The sequence below is a fragment of the Aptenodytes patagonicus genome, chromosome W (genome assembly GCF_965638725.1).
Source record: "Aptenodytes patagonicus chromosome W, bAptPat1.pri.cur, whole genome shotgun sequence".
NCBI classification, from domain to species: domain Eukaryota; kingdom Metazoa; phylum Chordata; class Aves; order Sphenisciformes; family Spheniscidae; genus Aptenodytes; species Aptenodytes patagonicus.
In genome coordinates, this window is record NC_134981.1 from 2,878,968 (window position 1) to 2,902,433 (window position 23,466).

The 23,466-nt window shown below is 43.7% G+C and overlaps 1 protein-coding gene across 3 annotated transcripts in view; it reads right to left on the reverse strand.

Moving 5' to 3' along the window:
- LOC143172284 (NAD-dependent malic enzyme, mitochondrial-like) overlaps positions 1 to 21,548 on the reverse strand; it is a 33,797-nt gene extending 12,249 nt beyond the window's left edge. For 2 of the 3 annotated variants that reach the window (XR_012997312.1, XM_076361528.1), the window contains exons 1-5: positions 21,443 to 21,548; positions 13,826 to 13,953; positions 3,888 to 4,021; positions 2,329 to 2,478; positions 626 to 701 (exon numbers count right to left, since the gene is read on the reverse strand). Coding sequence is in view for 2 of the 3 variants with exons in the window: in XM_076361528.1 (XP_076217643.1) it covers positions 626 to 701; positions 2,329 to 2,478; positions 3,888 to 4,021; positions 13,826 to 13,933 (468 nt within the window). In the remaining variant the exon portion in view is untranslated. Of the gene's footprint in view, positions 1 to 625; positions 702 to 2,328; positions 2,479 to 3,887; positions 4,022 to 13,825; positions 13,954 to 21,427 lie in introns of all 3 variants that reach the window. The other variant, XM_076361529.1, reaches the window with a different exon arrangement.
- Positions 21,549 to 23,466: the final 1,918 nt, after the last annotated feature.

Below are 23,466 nucleotides of genomic sequence, written 5' to 3' on the forward strand. Positions count from 1 at the left end.
TTTTACTTGAAGCATTAATGCTTAATGTTAGAATCTGCTTTGCTCCTTTTTCTTTGCTCAAATCCACTGCCCAAATCCTTGAAAGCTAAGTGGGAAGGATCCAAGCTGCCGTGTGAAACTGCAGCTTGTAACTTGGGTTTATGATTTCCACTTGTAAATCCAAACATCGAAAAGTTTGTGTAAGCGTCATTCACGTTATCTCCCCTTGTGGTTCTCGACCCAGCTGGGTCATACAAGATTTAATAGCAAAATCTGGGCCTCCCAACTCCCACTTCTGTGTCCTAATCTGAGGACAAGATCACCTCTCCTACTGCTATGTAACACAGTAAGACCAGAGGTGCATCCCCCGACACCTCCCCAAAAGGTGGAATAATGAAGTAAAATAAAGAGTTTGGCAAGTCTAGTTCTCATCATCACTGTTTACCGAAACCATAAACCTCATATTTAGGATAAAACACTGCTCTTCAAGATACGCATTATCTTCATTAACTGTATTTTGCCATCATTGTCAAACAGCCAAGGATGCATTATTTAGTATTTACATTTCCATCAAATACTAACAAATCTTAAGAAACTCAACTGCGATTAAGTAACAACTAGAAAAAAAATTATACAGCGGTAGTACCTTAACGTCATTCTCTGGCCAGTTGTTCACAATTGACCTTATATGGCCTCTGTCTGAGATAGAAATAAATAATCCTCTGAAAGAGAAATATTTTATAGGTGGCAATTAGAAATTTCACCTTGCTTTGTAAAACTTAATGTCAAACAGTACAATTTTCTTAAAATTGAAAGCGTTGCAATCACTGACATAAATCACTCAAAGGACAATTTCTAATACACAAGTCTATTCGGCTACTTTGACACTCTAAAATAAGAACACAGAGAAAATACTCTTCATGGTGCTACCTGGATTTTACACTACTACAGATATTCACCTTTAATACTCCTCTAGGGCAAAACACCTCTGGTGTTAGTGTCAGACGTGACAGGATCTACGCTCCCCTGTAAGGGTATGACAAGGGAACATGATCCTAAGCCTGGCTTTACCCTAGTGAATCTTCGTTCACGACATTACACAAGGTGAGGGGAAGGGAAAAGAAAGGAAAGAGAAAGACAGGGACTGAGCATACTGTCTTCTCCAAGACCAGGAGAACAGTGCTTCCCACTGCTGAGTGCTCCTCCATGGGAACATCGGAGGGGAAGTAAAGGAGCAGAAAGGAGCAGAGGTGAAGAGAAGTGTCTGTATTTCTTCTGCTCGAGCAAGCCCTCTGTTGTTAGGAGGAAAGGGGGCACAAAAGCCTCAGCAGAGGTGGTAACAGATAAATTACCAACACTTGGAAAGTGCTGGTTCTCGGAAAGAAAGGGGCACATCCTGAGTTCCAACCCATGCTGCTGTTTCTTGTAGAGACAACTTCTAGAAGGGGACAGTTTTCAAACTGGTCTATAATACATACAGAGACGTGGAAGAGGAACGGAAGTAAGTGAGAGCTAAGAGTACATCTTTCACATCCCCTGCCCCAGATCAGGAGCAAAACCATGAGTTTCTTACTGTCTTTATCACAGCAGCCGCGTCCTCATGGCAGCGAAGGATTAGCCCTTCTTTCTCACAGCACTAAAGCCCTCAAGCGAGAGGGCTCTAGAAATACACTTTGAATTGCAGTGAGAGTATCATGGAAATGAGCCAAAATGACTGCCAGTCTGAACTGGTTTCTTCAACACAGAGCTAATAACCTGAATGGTTGTTTTCAAGCCACTGCTGAACCCAAACCAGATCCCAGCCAAGTGTCAGAATAACTGCAGGCTGACTCCTGGTAGCAACCGCTTTAATACACGGACTATCTGCACCCAGCGGAGTCTCCTGAGCTACCATGAGTCAAAGCCTCTCCCTTCCTGCTTTGCCAACATCTCTCCTCACACACTGCTCGCTGGCCTCTGCTCCTACACCCAAGATGTCATGCTGTGCTGCTCTGCAGAGCATCCTGAGAATCTCTCCAGCACCGGAACCCTTTGCCATCAGCAGGAACGTGTTGGTCACGGCTTCGATTCTGCCGGGACCGTGGTTAGCCTGAGCTTCCTCCAGCAAAATCCGCTGTAGGGGTGTGCGTGCACTCCTGTTCCTGCCTCTCTGCGCAGGCTGCGTGCAGGTGTGCATTTAATGGTGAGTTACCCCTCCTGAGCAGAGGGGTAACTTTACTGCCCTGAATTGGCACAACTCTTGTATAGCTGAATCGAAATGAAAATGAAATAAAACATTTCCAAACCTCAGGCAAGTATATAGAGAAAATGACAATAAAAGTAGCAGCAATAGATATCTATTGTTCTTACTTTGGTCTCCTGAAGATGTGTCCATACTGGGAGCAGGCAAGGCCTACTGTTGGTGTGTATACAATTGGCATTAACCGCTCAATATCATCTTGTAATACCCTATAGAATAATTTTTCATTTCTCTCTTGGATTCCCATTATGTAGATATACCTGAAATCAAGCAAGAGAAAAAAAACCCACTTACTGTTTCACATTTATGCTTATTTAAAACAATGTGAAAAACGTCAAAGCAAAAAAACGAACTTGCTTCTTATTATTTCTTCATGAAATTCCTGCCTCCGCTCAAGTCCGGCTTTGAGCACTAAACAAAAGTTGGAAAAGAGAGTAGCAGTACTAAAAAGCTGAAATAAAAATAGTGGATATGACATACCATGCATGCTAAAAACTTAATGCACAAACATGCATTGCGATAAAAGATAACCCATGGATTTATTACAGGATGCAGCTGGGAGTCTCGCTACTGTTAAAAAACAAAGTTACCAGTGAAAGAATTTTTCATCCAAAAAAGTAAGGTCCTGACAATAAGGTCTTGTTAATCCTAACATTAACACAGTTGTAAAATGAATTAACTCCTAACAAAAAGTTCATTTTGAAGGACCTACCTAGGTGTGTAAATTAAACCTGCATTTTTGCAAATTTACCTACCAATCTACCGTGTATCAATTCATATTCAGCCTTGATGACCCAACAACATAAAGATAATGAATTAGTGATTTGTCTTAGGCTACAGCAACGGGGCACTTTGCCAATACAGATGACATGACTGTTTCAGATCAGCAAGTGACATGATGGGGACTTAAAAGTCATCTTTTGGTTTTCATGAGAACAAAAGAGTTTTGATGCGGTCCAGTAAGCCTCAAACCATTCCAATGCTCCTCTCGCCTTTAGGAGACTGCATATTTTTACATGCAGATATACATAGGCTTGTATGAAAACAGTAACAGGATGCTAAAAACATGCCATTCTAAAAAAAAAAAACAAATCAAAATCCTTCACATTTTTTTCACCAAACCAGTGGGTTAAACAAAAAAGATATTAAAAAATTACCTATTATGAGACTCAAAATTCTAACCCTGTAATGCCCTTCTAGCAGTGACTACTGTGTATGATAAAGACTATTTTTCACACCTAATTATCAAACCCTCAATTTGCCTTCACTCTCACATATTTTTCTAGCATGCACTACTTGCCCCCTTCCCCCCCTCCAATAGTTCTGTGCTCTAACAACCTGCCGCCCAAATCTTACACATTACAGAAATACATATTACAGCAAGGTTTGCAGCTTTGTTACTGGCTAATTTGTGCACACTCTTTTTCGTTACCTTATGACTATGGAATACAAGGAAAAAAGCTCCCCAACCTCATTTAGCCGCATGATGAATGCATGCTTGATGAAAGCATGCTTGGTGAAAGCAGTTTTCTGTGCAAAAGTGAAAATAGCCTCCAACAACTGAAAAACCCAGTGGAGGCATAGAAACCTTGTTTGGTTATCCCCATGAAATATTTTACAGTACTTTCCATTTACTTGCATGACAAAACAAGGCCAGAGGAGTGCTTACTTTTCCAAGGGGTCAGTCATTTTTGCCAAATTCTTATGAAAGCGTAAGGCTTGAATGTCTTGTGTCTCTATTTTAGGAGGTAGAAGTCCTTGCAACCCAAGCATCTGTCGTTCATGTAATGTAAAGGCCATACCCTGAAAACAAGAGAGGTGAGAAATAATTAGCAGTTCTTCCTCTGGCATTTCTATTTATAATGTCTTTTTGCCATTTCAGACTATCCACTGCATCCTTTTCTCATGGCAGGTGCCACAGAAGGCATACAGTTGGATATAGCTGCCTCTGCTGGGGTTCTCCTCATCCTTTGTGGGTATCCCTTTTGACCACAGCTTTTCCACATCTCCGAGGCCTCATGCCCTTTGCCAGATTTCATTTTCCTCTGTGAAACTGGGGAACAGCTAAGAGATCCCACTGCAGACAGGCTAAGGTTTAAAATAACAGCTGCTTCTTGAATTGTTTCATAGGAACATAAGGTTGACATGTGGGTCACCCAGTCTGGTCCCCACAATCACAGACAGGAATATTCAGTCCAGAGAGCTTTCTCTGAATTGCTCCATTTGCTGCTTTTTTTTACATGCTTTCGGGAATCCAGCCAGATCCCAAAGTTACTGAATTGCCCTAATGCTTCTATTGAGATCGCAATTCAACCCAAATCCTTCATTTTTACTTGGGCTAGAACTAATCTATTCGTCTTCAACTGTACTTGTCTACTACCAAAAAGCCTCATTTATAACAAGTTAAGTTTCAGAAGAGTTAAACCACAAAAATATCCCGGCATTTACATTCTTCTCTGTTTCAAGGTGGATGAAGAGTTTAATTCATTGTTATTTAAATACTAATTTGAATTATTTAACAATAACACTCAATAAAACTGGCTTTTCACTTAGTACATGTAACAGCCTGCTGTGAGGTACCTGCTAGTGGAGGCATCTTTACGGGGCAGTTAACTCGAGGTGTAATGTTGCAAAACATTAACTGATCCGAGCCCGGACTCACAGCCAACCTGGCTCAAAGTGCTGACCCCATTTCCGACAACTGACCCCACGTTAAATTTGCCACTTCCAAAAGAACAATGATAAACTCTCCTTATTTCAGTTTATCCAACCGGGTCAGTTCAGTCAATGATTAAAGCAATAGTTGTGAACGCAGGAGCTGAAAACCCAGGAAAGCCTTTGCTGTGCATCAATCCGTGAGCAAAAGCAGAATCTGAAAGGGAAAGGTCTGCTAGTTGCAATGTTTTGAAAGAGATGGAAAGAAGAAACATCAGTTCTGCTCACAAACACCACTTCCTTTGTTTACTAAGGCAGCTAGATCAAAAAACAAGAGCTCGTTTTCCCGAATTTCCCCATGCTGGAAACAGATTCTTACTGCCAAGTTAAAAAAAAAGGTTTAAAAAAAAGCTTTCTAAGGTTTGTTTTATGCCTTGTAATTATAGTCCAAATTCCTCCTGCAATCAGAAAAATCACAAGAAAAATATGAGTATTTCCCCACTTTAGAATAAAAGACAAATTCAGATTAGTATATAGTTTCACCTCTGCTTATGTTTGAATAGACTTTCACAGGTATTTGTAGAAAGCATGCCCATTAACAAAAAATGCCTAATTTAGAGTCTATACTTAGTGTAATTCAGCACACTTGAATGGTTTATAACCAATATAACTACTCCTTAGGTAAAAACGTAATTAAAATAATTAATATTTTTGCATATTTTTTCTCTTTGCTTATTTAAATCACATTTAATATCAGTTGTTTTGACTACACCGATTTAAGCAGTCCACCTGCTTTTCTGTACTAATTCTATACTATGTTCTAAAGTAATAAAATATTTGATGAGTTAGAAAGCAAGAAAAAAATGCAACAAAACCAAAAAACTTCAGTGCTTTGCAAAAAACACCTGCAAATACCTTCTTGCAAAAAACCTGTAAGTATTTAACCCTAAACTAGGTCAATGCTTTGTATTTCTGACAACCTTCCACGTAATAGATTTGACATTAAATACTGAACTCAATTTATCCTTTTTCTACTAGCCGCGAGTCATTCGCAAACCATTGTTTTCTTTCCTCATGTAATTGTTATTCTCAAGTATTCTTCCAATATTGTCTGTAAATAAATTTCAGATGACGGCTTATTCCTGAACTTTTTACCCTTGCTGCTGGTCTTTTGCTGGGTGTAACAGTCACTTTAGCCACATGGTAATTTTTCTGAAAACCGGTTTGAATAATCCAAAACTTCTACTGGGAACACAACCACGTAAGCAGCACCGGCATGAGAAAGAGAAACATGAGGAACACACTGAATGCCGTATTTTTTTTTTCCTATATCGCAAAGGATCTACTTTAGTTTCCCTTCCGCATACTTCACAAGAAATATTGAAAGATTCTCTGGGAATGTAAACGCATCTGCCAAAGTTGCACGGAAGCGAACCATGCAAACACGCATCTCGGCTATCTTCCCCTTTTCCTTAAGTACCCCCTAATTTGTCACCATCAGCAGTTTATGTCTTTTTAAACCAGGCATTTCTCAACATAAACTGTACTTGCGGCGCAAGTGATTTAGGATACAAAGCTGAGTACAGCAGGGAAACATCCCTAATATTTTGACTCTTACTTTAGGCACTACAAAACCAAAAATGATGCCAAAAGATTTACAATGTTAAGAAGAAACAAAAAAAAAGCTTAGTCTCTTTTCAGAAGATACATAAACGCTGGTCAGTAAAGCCACTAATGTCACTAGTTTAAGGTGTGTCAAAGGCCAGAATCCCTTCAGTGGTACCACACCGGCTACACTGACATTTCACTCTAAACTAGCTGAAATATCTCACTAGCAAAACCTACGTTCTCCCCATCAAAAACTCTCAAGTTCCTTAAAAATAAAGTCTACCTAATTTCTAATTTCCACTATCAGCATGACACTGGGACATGGCTTTTCTTTAATTTCCCTGTACAGTGAAACCAGTGACCTTACGCTACCTGGGTCCTTAATAATATCAAATGAGCCCTGAGGTTAGTACTAAGCAGAACAGCTACCCATCTTTATTCAGTTTATTCACATTTTTTCCAAAATGTTTTCCAAAACCCGGTTTTTCAGTGTATCTGGAGTTACAGTAACATTAAACACAGTGAATTCTTTAAGTGGTACTAAGTACTTCCAGCTGTTTATTTATGTGGCAATTAGATCTTACCACATTAAAAAAATGCTTTAATTTTTGCCCAGGCCTAACTCAGGAACCTGAATGCCATCAGCCTCCATATAGAAATTTAACCCTCGCTCCGACTAGAACAGAACAAGTTTAGTCCAGAGCAGCACTATAAAAAACCCAGAGCCTTTCCAACACTTGCTGCATTCCCATTCATTATCTTTGTCCATGACCGTCAGCTGCCTCTTGTTTTGGATTTGGGATTGCGGCTTGTTCCCCATACAGTACCTCGCTGGACAGAGATTTTCCTTAAACCAGTGTGCCTAGGAGCTGCAGTATTACAAATTTCCTAGCCTTTTCCCCCCCATTTTATAAACCCCAGTACAGTTTGACAGAACCAGCGATCCGTTCCCAGTGAATCAGGAGGCACTCAGCAATTTGCAGCACTGGGACTGATGTTCTCAAAGGCACTTAAGATCCTAGCACCTACTTAAGGGCCAAATTCCCTCTGGTTTCCGCTGGGGTTAAATGCCTAAATACTGTAATGATTTGGGCTTAAGTCACAGGGATCACTTTTTGGTTTCCTTCGACCCACAGTGTTAGGTGTCCTTTCTCTGAGTGTTATCCACTGACTTTCACTTAGATTAGTTTCCTTAATCCTCCTTACAGCTCAGAAAAAACAGGTGTCCTTTATAAGACAGTACAGACAAAGCAGGGAGCGCACCTAGGAGAAAACCCAGCACGCTTCAAAGACCACAAATGAATGAATTAATACGCACGGACAAATTTATTGCAACAAAACCAACGTACTGCTGGGGGCGGGGGGGGGAAGGCAAGTAAAATTAAGTGCTGACAGTTTTTTAGTTAAGACAAGTTCACATCGACTCACCACGTGCTGTGCCTTTAATCCACAAACTATCTGGCACTGGGACCTCATGTTAGCCCTAACAACTGGGCTCTATTACACAAAGCGAGTGGTGCTATAAATACCAGCAAATAAAAATTCTAGTTGCCTACTTTGCATGTAAGTGAACAGGAGACCTGAATCCTGCAAGCATGATTTTATAGCACAACTGAGTAAGTAATATTGAGAGGTTTCTAAGCAGACAAGTACTAGTGGTGATAATTTTTTCCCCCATCTGCAAAGTCTTGCAGGCATATTTTACCTGATACCATAAATACTCTCAAGCATTCTGAAAACCTGTACAGTTTATAACATATAACCCATTCAAAGCCCCTGATAAAGATGTAAATGCAGAATATATCCAAACATGCCACTGTCTGGAAAATGAGTTAGCCTACTTCACAGGGAAGATTTAATCAAATGGTTTTCACTTAACTTGTAGTCATTGTTATAACACATTCAGCAGTGTATCACAGGCTTTGAAGTAGCATCATAAATGTTTTTAAAATAAAGTAGATTTTATATTGGATTGTGGGCTGCTTCTCTTAACTCTGCCTCCGTTTGCTAAATCACAAAGTTCACTATTGCACAACGTCTCCACTGCAAATTAATAAAGTTCATTCATATGAATCAAAGGTGCATTTGCTATCTCAACCATAGATTCAAAGTTTCTCTGTGCTTATGAGAACAGTGTAGAATATGGAAATCTCCTTTGATTTCTTTCCTCCTTCATTTTTTAAACTCAATTTCATATCTTTATTCTTCCAGAAACAGCATAGTATACATATACTGGAGGGTATGGCTGACGCAGCACAGCAATCTACTCCCCGCTGAACTGTGAAACGACCCAGACCTCCCCCAGGTTATTAAGCCTTTGAAGACCTTAGTCTCTCTACAGGCAAAGATGCCACCAGTTCTTGTACCGCCTCTGTATGTGTGGAACCAGACGTAAATCACTTTGGCTGCTGAACCAGACTTAGCTAACCCACAGTAGCTCTCATTTACTAATGATGTGTCTTCAACTAAAAGCATTCCCCTGCAGAAAATGGGAAAAAGTCAAAACAGAAAGCCGTTACACACCAGCAAGAAAGTCATCCAGCCTCTCTAGGGTTTGTTTCCAAGCACCAACAGTTATGGTAAAGCTGTACTTTGCAAATCATGAGCATGATGGGCCGAAATGCTTCATCTACACCGTATAGCATCACTGAACACCTCAGAGACATTTCATTAAACTGCTATTTTTCTAACTGAGCAGATGCCATTGCTTTTGTTCTCCTTTAATGGCATTAAGCCTACAATAAAAAAAAGAAATCGAAAAAAAATTAAAAAAACAAGACAGCTTGCTTCCTTCCTTCCTCCACCCACCGTCTCAGCAGCTCACGAGTCCTGAGCAGGACAGCTGATCTAAGTTAAATGAGGTGCAATACTACCTGCCACCTTTGGCACTTACAGCATCTTTTCAGACAGATGATAAAAGCTGTTTACAGATTAAACGGTTCCATCTTTCCACATTTAATTCCTTTTAAAAAAGCATGCAGATCTCAAGGAAGTTGGGAAAAGCTGCAGATGCATGGCCGTGCAACCTCCATCCAACGATCCCTCCATCTCCAAACCATTTGGGCAGGACACAAAACTTGTGGCGGGACTTTTGGGCTGGGCGTGCACATGCGCAAGGAAACGAGCAGTTTCTATCAGTTTCCTGCCTTCTAGGTTCCTTCCTCGCAACTGATCAGAAACTGCTGGTAGTATTTCAAGCACTGCATTTCTTAGCGACATGACAATTACCATCTGCAGTACATCTCCACATCCTGTTTATCCTGGTTTCCCCAGGAGGGCAGACGGGCATTGCGTAGTCTACAGCCTGGCCGCTCAAGCCAACTGACACAGTCTAAAAAAGTATTAAAATAAAAGAATCAAATGTGTCAAAAAATAGCATGGTGAGAAAGGGCAGGGGAAAGGGAGCATCTGCTTTTAGATCTTCAAGTTCATACAATCTTTCTTCACATTCTCTTGTCCTACCCTATTTATTTTGTCCAACTAGCTTTAACTTTGGGTTGGGGTTTGTTTGTTTGTCTTTTATTCTGAATTGGAAACATACTGTTTGGATATTTGCCAGAAGTCAGTGAGGCCAGGTACATCTTTGTTAAGAGAACTGGTTCTTTAAACAAAGGTAATCTATCAGAGTTTCTGGAAGTATTCAGTAAGGCATAGATGAAAATAAATTGGGCTGAAAAAGCCGGCAATGAATAAAGACGATTAATGGTCTAGCTAAATACAACGTATGAGAAGATGACCACCCATATGGAAGATAGTCACTGGGACAGTTCCTCAGGAATCGGTCTGGGATTAAACTGCCACTTGTGACATCGTCAGTGAATTCTTTTTTAAAATTTATCATGTATTCCCACGCACATGTGCCCAGGCATATACAGACATACAAATATGTGCGCATGCATGTGTGTGTTTAATGCAATGTCCTAAAGATAGTTGCTGAAGCTAAAAAATTGAGAGGCATTGTCAGTACAGGAGAACGATATTAAAGAGTGAAATAACCAAACAATATCGAGGAACAGAGTAATAGAAAAAGGGGTAATGGAATCAACTGTACAAAATACAGTCATGCACTTTGAGAGTAACAAGAAGAATTGATGCCACAAGGTAGAAAAATCGCCACCTAAAATACAGAAAGTGTCACAAGTTATTGAGAGCCACAAATTTGCTGCAAGCACACAGAAAGCAAACATATGAATAATGTCACAGGTCACCTATTTCCAGTGAAGATAAAGACACACTGATGCCACTCTACATGGCAGAATGGACATCGCCATGGTCAGGGATCATCTACTCATGCATCACCTGTTCTGTGCTGGAAGAAGAAATCCTGGCCCTTGAGTGAGAATCCAAAGCATTACCACAATATAAATAACAATTTAATTGCCAGTACTAAACAAACGAGATTGTCCTAACAGCATTCTAAGCGCCCAACAAGCTTAAAATGCTGCCCTGGCACAGCAGGGATCTCCAGCAGAATAAAAGGTCCTGAAGCCAATTAACTGTAATGTGAATCCCTGTCACAGAGCAGAAATCAAACATCATGGAAGATCATAAATATACATGGATGCCAGCAATGCAGTTACAGTATGTTCTGCAATTGTTTGGCTACAACAGCAAGGGCATTACTGATATAGCTCGTGACCTCTTCTGAGCCGCCCTGACAATAAACACTTGAAAGCTGGCCTTCAAACATAAAAACCCAAACCAGTTGATGTAGGTGTAGTATGTACCTGCAAGAGACAGGTAAGGATGGGAAAGAAAAGAAAGAAAAACTAACAGTAAGAGAAAAACCTACTCCAATGGCAAAGAACAGGAGCAGATTAATTTGCACAAGGGGAAGGGGTGGTTTTCTGTTAGTGATGCTGCCATCTTGCAGTTCTTATTTTAGGGCCCACGTATATTAAAAGGAGACCAAATGTTCTGTAGAGTTGATAGGGACTGTAAAAACTAAACATAAGCAACTAAAACCCGAGTCATAAAATGATGATCTCAACAAGCTGCCAGCAAGAGATAGAGCCCTTTATCTGTGCCTGTATGTATGAGATATATATATGCACATGAGGCACTGTGGGCAAGAAAAGCACAAAGGGTAAAGTACTTTCCATATTTAGTCAATCATTTATTTCTCTGCTGAATTTCCAAAATACATTTCTATACAGACACTGCATCCAGTATCAAGCAGTATCACTTAACTAGCTTACAGATCCATTCAAACAAGTGTCAGCCTTAATGACAGACTGATACAACAGAGCCGAACAAATGTGGAAAGATTTTTTTCCCCTCTCACGAGTATCATTTCTTGGGAGACAATAAAAAAATTAAGAAAACAACTGCTATTAATAAGTAGCTCTCTGTTCTTCCCACCTCCTCAAAAACACCCATTAAAAATACTGCATTGTGCTCAGTCCACCAGAGAATTACAGGCTTAAAAAAAAACTGGAAAGATATTACCACTAGAAAAACAGTAAGAAATGACCTATTGTTTTTGTTTCTGAATACTGTTGCATAATCAGCACTTGGAAAAGCTTACAGGGCTTGAAATAATTTCCACCGGCACGTCAAAGTGTTTATAGCTCAGAAAAGTCTCGAGATAATCTGATCTTGACAAATCACACCAATCTATTCTTTTCTCCTTCCCCAACATGGCAATCCCAATTTTATTTTTGCAGTCAGCCAGTCTCTAACTTCTACAGCTCTCTCTATATGCGCAACCTGCATTCATGCCATATCAAGGCATCTCACACTACACTATACTGTGCAAGAAACAGTAAGAAACATGACCACAGGTCTACATTTTGTTGTCTTCCTTTCTTTTCAGGGCACTCAGGAATCACTTTTGCCAAAAGAAACACGAGCAATTCTCCCTGTAGTTATGGGGTGGACACAAGGAGATGCCGCTTGTGGTTCCTAGCTTGATCTCCTCCCCAGATATTTTAAGCCCACTGGCCAACTTCTAATTCGGGGGAAAAGGGGGGGAAAAGGGGGGGAAAAGGGGGGGAAAAGGGGGGGAAAAGGGGGGGAAAAGGGGGGGAAAAGGGGGGGAAAAGGGGGGGAAAAGGGGGGGAAAAGGGGGGGAAAAGGGGGGGAAAAGGGGGGGAAAAGGGGGGGAAAAGGGGGGGAAAAGGGGGGGAAAAGGGGGGGAAAAGGGGGGGAAAAGGGGGGGAAAAGGGGGGGAAAAGGGTTTTCCTGTGCAGAGGAAAGAGCCAGCCTAGCCCTTCTGCTGAGAGAAAGGCTCGGGGTTACGTGTCTGGCTTGCCGGCTGGCCAATTTATAGCATGTGCTTTATTGCATCTAGGCAAAGGGGACATGGGAAGGAGCTAAGAATACAGGGGGAGAGGAGTAGTCAGGGCCATGGGCAGAAAAGGAAGGGAAGGAAATTTACAGTGAAGGGGAAATATAAGGCATTACAGGAGTGGAAAAATATAAAGTCAGAGAATGAGGAAGAGGAGAAAAGCGACATTAAAAACATAGGACAAAGCTATGGAAGTCCAGCTTCCATAGCTCCATTGCTCATGAAATACCCTGTCAGAGGCAGCTAGATTTGTCACCTTTCTTGACCACTGTAGATGTCTTGGATCAGCTACCAAAAGCCCTCAACTCGTTTCTTACTAGTTCTAGTTTACACATTAATCGTTTCAATATTCCTGAAGGCTACTACTACAGTGGAAAAAAAAGAGATTGGGAATGGGGCTGTGGAAATAGGAAAATTTTTGTGAAGGAAAAAACCCTATTTCTTAGGAGAAGTTCCTCCCAATGCACAGAATTAACATAATGTCTCTACCTCCCAGCTAGCTCCTTTCAAGGCTTATTTTTACACGCTCTCTGTCCGACTCTCTGCACAGGGATGTTTCTTACTGATATGGCTCGGTCCCAATTCAGTCTTGCAGGAAAAAGCCAGGACTAGGACAGAGGGGCTAACGCTTTCTATCGCTAGCAAGACTGAATTCAGAATGAACTTTTGCAAACTATGAAATAAGACTCTATCTGCTAAAGCTTTACTTCAATTCAACCAGCCCAAAAACTAAGCCAGTAATCAGCAAGAATCAGCGACTCTTCCATTTGGCACAAGGAAGCAGCAGTATTGATTGTGGAAACCACAGCAAACCAGGGGAAGCGCAGGCTGACAGAAGCAGAAAGTGTTATCGGAAGTCCTCGTACTGTAGGTGTCCATGTATGGACATGTATGTCCATGTATTCAACTTGAAATGATCACTGACTCCTCCATCTTCTCTACCCTTTTTTGGCTGTGGCCCAGTACACCTCCTGGAAGTGGTTTAACCCTGAAACAAGGTCCACTGGACAATTACCAGATGAAGATAAGATATTTGATAATCACACACTACCAACCTTGTTTGTTCGTGGGTTTAACATCAGTGGCTTGCCTTTTTCTTTCGTATGTGCGCTGCGACGTGCCATCACACAGGGAGTGGCAGCTACTCTTAGTCGGGAGAACATTTTTTTTTTTTATACTGCACCTGGGAAAAGGAAAAGAAAATCATTCAGATACAGAGGCAGTGGGACTACTGTTCGTATTTGTAGGCCAACTGTTGTAAAAGAAATAGGTACATACTAGATAAGACTCTTTGCTCTAACACCGTGATAATAACCCAAAATTGCCTTGCAGCAGCCGGGAGGAAGAAAAAGAAGGAAGGCTTTACGACGACAAGAACACATGAGTGGAGAGAACATACAGGGATACTGATGTGAGCTAGCATTATTCTGTGGGCTGCAGTCAGCCAGCATTCACTAGGTATTGTCTTTTAGCTGCACCATAAACCCAGGGCAGAATTGCCATTAGCAAATATTAACCTTCCGTGGTGAACCACGCAACTGGCACCAGTGCAAATACCAGGGAGGACAGAATGACTTGGGCTAGTGCAGCAAGAGAATTTAAGCTGAGTTTCTCCAATAGCTTTCTTACAATGAAATCTTGTGGCCTGGACAACAGAAAGGAAAGAAACTATGTCTATTAGCATATTAAAACTAGATTAGAACAAAATGGAGAATTAAAATGGTCAAAAATTCACTGAACTCTGGATTCCATGCTTAGATTTTTTTAAATTCCAAACCTGAAAACAAGGTTATTTTCAGAGAGAATATATCCTTTCCAATAAAGGATATGTTTCCCTAACAAAATAAAAAAATTGTTAGTACCACTCAAAAGCTTAGTTCTTAATCTTGCCAGGTGATAACCACTCTCAAACCCATTTTATTGAACTATTAATTGCAAGCTCTTTGGAGCAGAAATTACCATTTATTACATGCTTGTATAACACAGTACCACCAGGGAATGTGTACCGACTCGTCTCTAAACATCATTTCACTGACACAGAGAGACAATAGCGATGACAGCGAGACCTCACACAGGACCACGGCCTGTATGAAGACACATTCAGATGGCAAGCCAGAAAGGACAGACGTACATAGCTCGGATGCAGTACCATGCAGAATCCTGACATGGGGAGAGGAAAAAAAAATAGATCCCTTTAGCAACAGGCCTATACAGTCAGTGGAGGAAGACAGAGATCCAGGATCAGCATGGCTGAGAACCCCTCTCGCTCTCCATTGCAGCTGGCGTGGGTGGGGGACCCCCGCAGCCGGTGCTCCATCATCCCCTGGCCCAGCTATATGTTCACATCCAAGATACACGCAAGGACAGTAAAGCAGGTATGAGACATTTTTAAGGAATGAAATGATACATGGTTTGGATTTTTAATTTCTTCCAGATGGAAGCCAAAATTAGATTAAGAAACAAAACTTCATTATCTTAAATATAGCCTGAATATTTAGGAAGACCTTTCTATAATCAAATTTACACATAATCAGCTTTTAAGATGGCAGACTGATCTTACAAGTTACAATCTGAGGATTTTCTTAAAAATCTTTCCAAGCATTAAAAGAACACGCAAACATCTTATGTTTTTCATCATCAGTTATACCCGAGTTTCTCTTCTACCCATTATAAAGCGTTAGACGAAAGCAGCGCTGACATTCAGCGGGATCCCTTTCTCTCATCCTTTATTTGTTTGTTTAGGCCTTGCAACTGAAAAAAGTTCCACTCAAAACCCATGTGTTTAGTTGTCTGGTGGTAAAGAACATAAATTTACTGCGTGGAGACAGGACGAATGGAAGCCTCACCAGCACTACAAACAAATGTTGCTCCCCCCTAAACCAGCTAGCAGTGGACTAAACACAGCTGGTCTGCAGAACTCAGGGCAGCTGGAAACCAGGATCAGATAAGCAAAATTAATTTTGTGCTGCAAAACAACCAGCCTTTAGGAATGGCAAATTCGGTCGTAACTGTTTTTAATTCTGAATGCCCATTTGCCATCGTTACCCAATTGCGAGTCCATCTCCTCATGCACGTGAGGCTAAAAATGATCTGCGATTACAGTGTCGCAGCAAGCCTCAGCCTGCAACGCATCAGTCTGGTGTCAGGGTGGCTTCAATCTGACATGAGCAAATACCTTAAACAAGGAATTAAAAAGTAGGCCAAACACCACACCTTATCTTACTCTAATTAAATTTAAATTAATTCATTGCAATTAATGAGCATTTAAGAACCAAACCAGATTGTGGTCCGGATTTCTCCTAACTTCATCAATTAAGTCTCTAGTCAACAAGAGACACCGACAGAGACTTTTCAGGAGGGTGATTCAAATCTTACTTTCTTCTCTATGAGAGAGGAGACTTGCTCCTCTCCTCTGAGGTGCCATACAGGCACCTAAAATGATTCTCTTGGTGGAGGCATCTCAGATGTATACAGCAAGTGGGAGAATCAGGCTTTGTTTTCCACTCAGTCCCTCCCTGTTTAGATCCAAGAGATATGATCCCAGTTAATTTATACCCACCATAAAACCTGACTGGTTACTCAGTCCTGAGTTCTCCTTCCCCTGCTCTTCTAATTGTTTCCTATTTCTGTCTCATCTCCCATCTTGCACATCTCCTCTAACTCCTTCTGTCGCAGACTTTAAAACATTTTTTAGCAAGAAACTGCCCCCAAAACTCACCTTAACATGACCTACCCTGAAAGCACAAAGCAAGCATCCTTCCCCACCCCCTGTCCATACTCCTCCGCAGGAGGGCCAAAAGCTCTGCGCTTTGACCGCGTGGCCGTGGCCCTCCGTGACTCACCTACCTTCTCCTCCCGGCTCTGCTGGCCACCAACCTGGCAAGAACAAGCCACCCATCTGCCCAGGTCCTCCTGCTTTAAAAGTCCTAATTCCTCCTCAAGAATACATGCACAGGACAATCCAGCAACCCTCATGATTAAAAATCAAGGCTCCATCTATACATGCCGCTAGTAGTTTAATGCTTTTTAAAACAGACTAAAAAAAACTTTAAAGCAGTTTAATGCTTTTAAAACTCCCAGGCTGACTCCATTCATGCCCAGCTGAGGCTCACAGGATGGCTTGAGCCAGATGCAGCACCGGGGTAGACATAAAAACGGCTCACATCTAACAGCTTCTCAGATGAAAAATACCACCAGACAATAAAAATACTTTAGATGCAGCATGGTCCGACTGACAGCAAATAAGCTGCCCTGGGCAGCTCCGCTTCTCCTCTGGCCTCGTGGGAAAGGGCGAAGGGACATGAAGACTCAGGCCCGGTGACTCATATTTGCCAGCCCTGTTTCTGGGAAGCACTTCGGGCAGGCAGCAAGCTGCAAGGACAGGTCTGGAAGAAAGGTCCAAACCGGTACCTGGTTTCAAGGAGATGAAAGGGTTGGGTCATGCTGCTTTGTGGGAAGGTTTTTAAATGGTTTATAATGGGTTTCGTAGAAGAGAGGCCAGGGTTGAGATGGTGGTACTTTAACCATAAGAAAAAGGAGAGATGATTTTAACGGTAGAGGCTGGTAGAGAAGGGGGAAGGATGTCAACTGAGGGAAAGACAGGGGGTTGCAATGATGTGAAAACAGATACAGAGAGGACTGAGGTTGTGCAATGTCCTGTGAGGAGGAATTAGGAAAAAAGCAGAGGAATTGAAAGAGGAATAACATTCCTGCTAAAACATGTGTCAGCATAACCAGAACAAGGATTTCTTTTCTTCTTTTAGTACTTGACAATGGTAAGGACTAAACAAGACTGTGGTGCACCACTAGACTTAATCCAATACAACTGGTAATTTTTGACTTGTTACCAAATACATGCTGGTCACAATTTGAGAGAATTAAATTCTTCAGCATACCAGTTGACAGCTCTCGTCTGTGCCTTATCAGGAGGCATCTGGCCAGGTCAAACTAATTACCAATACAGCACAAGTGCCCTTATCTAGGAGCAAATGTTTTGCTGCTGCAATTATGGATTCGTTAAGTTGCAAAAGCTACTTTTAAGGGAAAGGTTCATCATACTTTTAAAAGGTACAATTACATTGCTCAGAGAGTCAGGAAGCTCTGTGTCAATTAAAGCAAGGTCTGCTTCAATTACTGCACAGGCTGGCTGACTTGTGGATTATACCTTAACACTAAGGAGTATCTCTCACTGGACAGCAACTTACACTTGATGACTTTGCAGTCTTCCTTCAGTTTGAAGGACGGCTAAACATAAATATACTTCAAGTATTCCTGAAATCCTGCGTAAATGAACAGCCCCAGTCTTTCTTTCATGTACAGAAACTACCAAGACCTGTGTGTTAACAGGAGCTTGTTCTTGATAACACAAGCTGGGATTATTAATTAAAGACCATACAGGCCTCACAGGTTTCCAGTCCTCCTGGCCTCAACCGGTTTTGTTTTTTTAAGCACCACTGCTCTAGGGTCAACAAACATTTTCTCTTACATACCCACAGCAATCTATCCTGTGAGTCTGCACTACCCCGAGTCTGGTGTGGATGCACTATTGCACTCTAGTCTTTTTTTTTTTTAAATAAACAGACAAGCTTTGCCTACCCAAGCATGACACAAACCAGGCACACACTAGCTGGCTTCATCACTTCAGTAATGAGAAAGCAGTCTAAAGTTATGACATTAGGCTAGTACCCACTATAAATGTGTCTCCCAATGAGACTTTTACTTAAAGCTCTCCCTGCACCCACCACCCTGCAGCACTGCAGCAGGTGCTTTGCGGATCAACGGGGAAGAGGGCACTTCCATTTTGCAATGGGAGCACCCCAGCGCGTACATGTGCGGAGGAAGGAGCAGAAGGATGAGGCCGGACGATGCAGTTCTGCACAGCAACTCAGCACCTCTGACTCCCCGAGCTGACCAGATGCTGTCAGGGGAAGTTAGCAGAAAATGGTTGTAATAATATTTCAGGTTCCTTCCAGCAAAGTCCTGAGCCGTCATTTTAAAGGACGTTTCTAAGGTACCTTGAGATCTAGAAAGTAAAACCAATAATCGTATTGGGGGGGGTGTTACTAATAAAGTGTTCAGCAGTGGTGAGCGGGTCATTTTGGAAGCAGATCTTGAAACTACTTTTCTTCCCTCTTATTCTGAGGCAACCAGTTCAACAAGGAGAAAAGTTAGACACAGAGTACTTAAGCAGAGTAAGTTCACAATTTGAGGCTTGAAACATTCAGCAAATAAAACACACTTAGGTGAATTCAAATGAGAATAATTTCAGAACACCTCTGTAAAAAGAGCATATGTACTTTACATTAACTTACAATATTAGCAAACTTCTCGCAGTACAATTAGAAAGTAGTGCTAAATCGTTTGGTGTTGGAGTCTTGGTTCATAAAAGCTCTTACCGCACAACATCAGAGAGCTATTTTTTTATACGTTAATGGATCTGTCCTAAATATTTTTCTTAAGCTTCAGAAAGTCCATTATCTTGTACAGTGGAAGTATTTTTGGCCTACTCTGACAAGATGTATTCACATTCTTGATTTTATTCCATTTGTCTTACCGGGAGGGCTCCCAGTAGTAAAGCTAAGCGCATCTATGTATGCGGGACAAAGGCCTTATCCTGCAGAATCCTCAGAAAGACTGCAGAATAGTAAATTCCTCCAAATAAACAGAAAGCCACTGTTGCTTTATTCTGAAGAACTGGTACACAGCTGTACTAGAGCTGTTTTCTTCAGTTCAAAAATACAGATTTTTTGGATGTAAGTCAAGAGAGAAACAAGGATGTTCTCAACAACCGCTGCACACTTACAAAAGGGAATTCGTCCTGGGAGAATAACTCACGGAGAATAAAGCACGGAGAAACTGAGCTGCTTGCTAATTCAGTGCCAATCAGGTGAAGGGTAAGCCTGTCAACCACTTACCAACCTTGGTGTGCACTACAGTTAGGACTTCAAAAAAAATCCTGCTTAAATTACGGAAGAATCTGAAAAACTATCCATACGCAATTAGTTACCAGCCCAAGTCACAGCAAAGTGTTCCTTCTGTTGCAATAAAGGTGCTGCTACCAGTAGTAAAGATGAACGTTCAATTAGTACTTGCTCAAGCATGGCACAGAAATAAACGTTTTCACAGTTTATTTCTTAGTTTGCAGAAGAAAAAGCTTCAAATCTTGCCTGCACTCACACTGCCGACTCATAACGCTACCACACAGGATTATCAGAAGTTTTGTCCTGGGACTGTAAGACACACTTTCTCTTAAAATACGAGCTCAGGCTAACTTTCTATAGACCTGACCACATCTAATAAGAGCCAACAACACGTTAGACACTGCTGGCTGCACACACACACGGATTACCTGCAGAGTTTCATTCCCTGCCTAGCTCTTTGTATTACCCATGTGTCTATACACATACATAGAAAACTTCCCTTTGCTGTTCACTACTAACTTTTTGGAATTAAGACCACAAAGATACCAAATAGTTAACAGCTTGCTTGGCTGCAAGATTGGCCTTTTTTATCAGCCCTTTGTCGACTGTATGCTGTATGTTTTGGGGTTTCTTCAAATAGTTAAGAGATTCGTGCCGTGACATAACACACCAAGTTACTCAGAGACCAGCGCTTGTTTTGCGCCATTTAACGTCACGGTGCAGCGAGGCCAAGAGGAGCGTGGGACCTGCGACAGTGGCATTTCAAACAGCCACCGCCACTTCTTTTAACAAATAGCCGAGAGGCAAAACCCAAGGACCGCAGAGACTAGCTCTAAAAATACCAGGCAGCCTGACGGTGTTTCCTCTTCCAACACCGCACCAGCGGCTCTGCTACTTCCCAACTTTTACTCTCTAGCTTTTAGGGACGCGCCATAAAAGTTCACCGCAGGTTGAAAGTCGGCACGGGGACCAGTGGCCAACGCTGAGGAGCTGCAGAAGCAGCTGCGCCCTGAATTCGGTGAGCTTGGGGGAGCATCCTCCCAGGCTTGACCCGCAGAGCTGCTGCAAACAAGAGGGGCCGTTCTCGGAGGGTGGCTGCTGAATTTGTCACCCATTTTGACAGCTGGTAAACACGCACCCCCGCACGGCTTAGGCAGCGCATGTCCTCTTTCCTCCGAAGCAAAACAGCCGCCTTCGGCGTTTTCCACCTGCCGCCGGGGCCGGCCGGGCCGAGGGCAGCGGGCCGCGGCGGGCGGGCGGCCTCCGCTGCCCCCGAGGGGGGCTCCCCGCAGCAGGCCGAGCCTCGGGGCCTCCCAAAAAACGGGGGGGGGTTGGGAGGGCGAGCTGCTGCTTTGGTGCGACTTCAGTCGGCCCCGGGGGACCGGACCGAGGGACACGGAGCTCCCTCCGTCCCCCTCCCCGCTCCCGGGTGGGCCTCGTGCCCCCTCACGGCAGGACGGGGCTGGCCCCGCGCCCGGGCCCTCCCGGCCCCGGTCCTGCCCACCGCACACCTCCGGCTACAGCTCGGTGGCACACTCGGCCAGGGCGCGAAGCGGACGCCCTCTCCTCACCCTGGCAACACGCAGGCGGCAGGGCCGGGGGAGAGGTTTCAAAGGGGGCAGGCACTCGAGGAGGAAAGGCAGCAAGGGTCGAGGCTCTGGAGAAAACGCCCCCAAGATACGGGTTTGTAAAGAGACAGAGGCCTTTCGTACGCCATTGTAATTGTAAAATTGTTACCAGAACGGGATCTACCTCCTCCTGCGGCTGCTGCCCTCTGAGTGATGCTGGCCGAGGACCTGTTTCTATTGTGCAACAGCAGCTCCCATCCGCCGGAGCTCCGTCCGCCTCGGAACCCACCACTGAATGGAGCAAACAAGGAGGCACCAGGGAGGGACACCCGGGAGGGCGGGCGTTCCCCATGACTGACAACCCGACGCAGCCAATGACAAGGAAGCCAGCTCGCCGGCCGACGGCCGCGCTCGGCCAATGAACCTTCTTTCCCGCGGCTCCCCGCCCTGACAGAGGGGAAACGAGGCCAGACGCGGCCGGGCGCGGCCTATTATATGTTAATTAGGCTAGGCGCGACAGCGAATCAGCGTGGAGGAGCGGGGCGCGGAACCCGGCGCCGAGGGGCGGTGCTCCAGAAAGGGGGCGGGGCGAGGGGTTGTGTGAGGGGACCGGGGTGGTGAGGGGACCGGGGCCGTGAGGGGACGGGGGTTGTGAGGGGACGGGGGTTGTGAGAGGACCGGGGCCGTGAGGGGACGGGGGTTGTGAGGGGACGGGGGTTGTGAGGGGACCGGGGCCGTGAGGGGACGGGGGCCGTGAGAGGATGGGGGCTGTGGGGGAACGGGGGTTGTGAGGGGACCGGGGTTGTGAGGGGACGGGGGCCGTGAGAGGATGGGGGCTGTGGGGGGACGGGGGTTGTGAGAGGACCGGGGTTGTGAGGGGACAGAGGTTGTGAGGGGCCAGGGGCCGTGAGGGCTGCCGGGTGGCACCCGGGATGGCGAGGGAGCCGCAGCTCCCGAGGGGCGGCACGCTGGGGAGGAGGGCGAGGCAAGAAAGGCAAAGCAGGAGGAAGGTAGCAGAGAGCAGGTGTCTTGGTGGCGGGGAAACGGGGTCCCCCCCCGTGTATAGTTACTTGAAGCAAGATGGATGCCGCTTCCCAAGGGTCGGGGCCGCAGTGCTGGATCCCCTACACCGACTAGGGCTCTTCAAAACATGCAGAGCAACAGCACTGAGGAGTTAACCTCCGTCTCGTGTGTTGCCATACAGAGCCTGAAGGGCTGGAATACCCATAATGTACAGCACGTTGGATTAAAACAGAAGGCTTGGCAGAAGACGGCAAGGCAGCTAATGCTGCAGGTCAGCACTAAAATTGCCAGGCCCAGGAAAGAATCGCGGTCTGAAAAAGCATCACTTTTCATAATAACATAGGGCTGTTTGTCCTAACACTGGTCTCGCCTTCTTAATAGAAATGATACCCTTCCCCAGCTAAGCTTTCACAGTGTTTGGAGAGGGAAGGTACGACGGCATGAAACGTGACCGCTCGGCTCATCTGAGGCTTCGTCCGTCTCCCCTCCAGCCCAAACTCTGAGATGTTTTCCAGTGTTGCAAATTGTGAGGCTGTTAATTCTCTTCTGGCACTTAACGTGATTTAAATTGTTAGATGTACGAATGAGCGCTGTGCAGTTAAAAGCAGCAGAGTTGCTATAGTAACTGTAACAATAAATATGTAAACCCACTTAATCAAAACCTCCTCTTCTAATCATGATTTTGAGGCCTGTCATGAAGTACATATTCTGCTGCTTTCCCCCCCGTCAGCATGACTCTGATGGCTTTGAAACATTTCTGAATAATGTGGTGCTGCACCTATAAACAAAGGAGAATGCTAAAATAACATGCGAGGTCATGACTTTGTGCCTGACTAAAAATAGCCCAAATTAAAGGCATTTAAAAACGCCGGACTTCATACCCGAGTAGCATTAATCAGTATTGCTGCAAACCCATACGTTTTAGACTGGTTGAGGATCTTGCCCAATATACCTAATGAACAGTTAATGCCTTGCTGAAATGTACTGCATAACGCTTCCTTGTGAAAGAATGACTGCCCTGAAAGCTGTGTTGTAATTAGTCCCGGAAGAGAAAAACCTCCACCCCAGGGAACGGGATTTGGCAGGGCTGCGGGGTCTGAAACTCCCAGCAACCTTTTTTAACGGGAGGGAGAGCTTTCATTTCTAGATGGCACACCCACTACTTCTGCACCAGGGTTTTCTCCC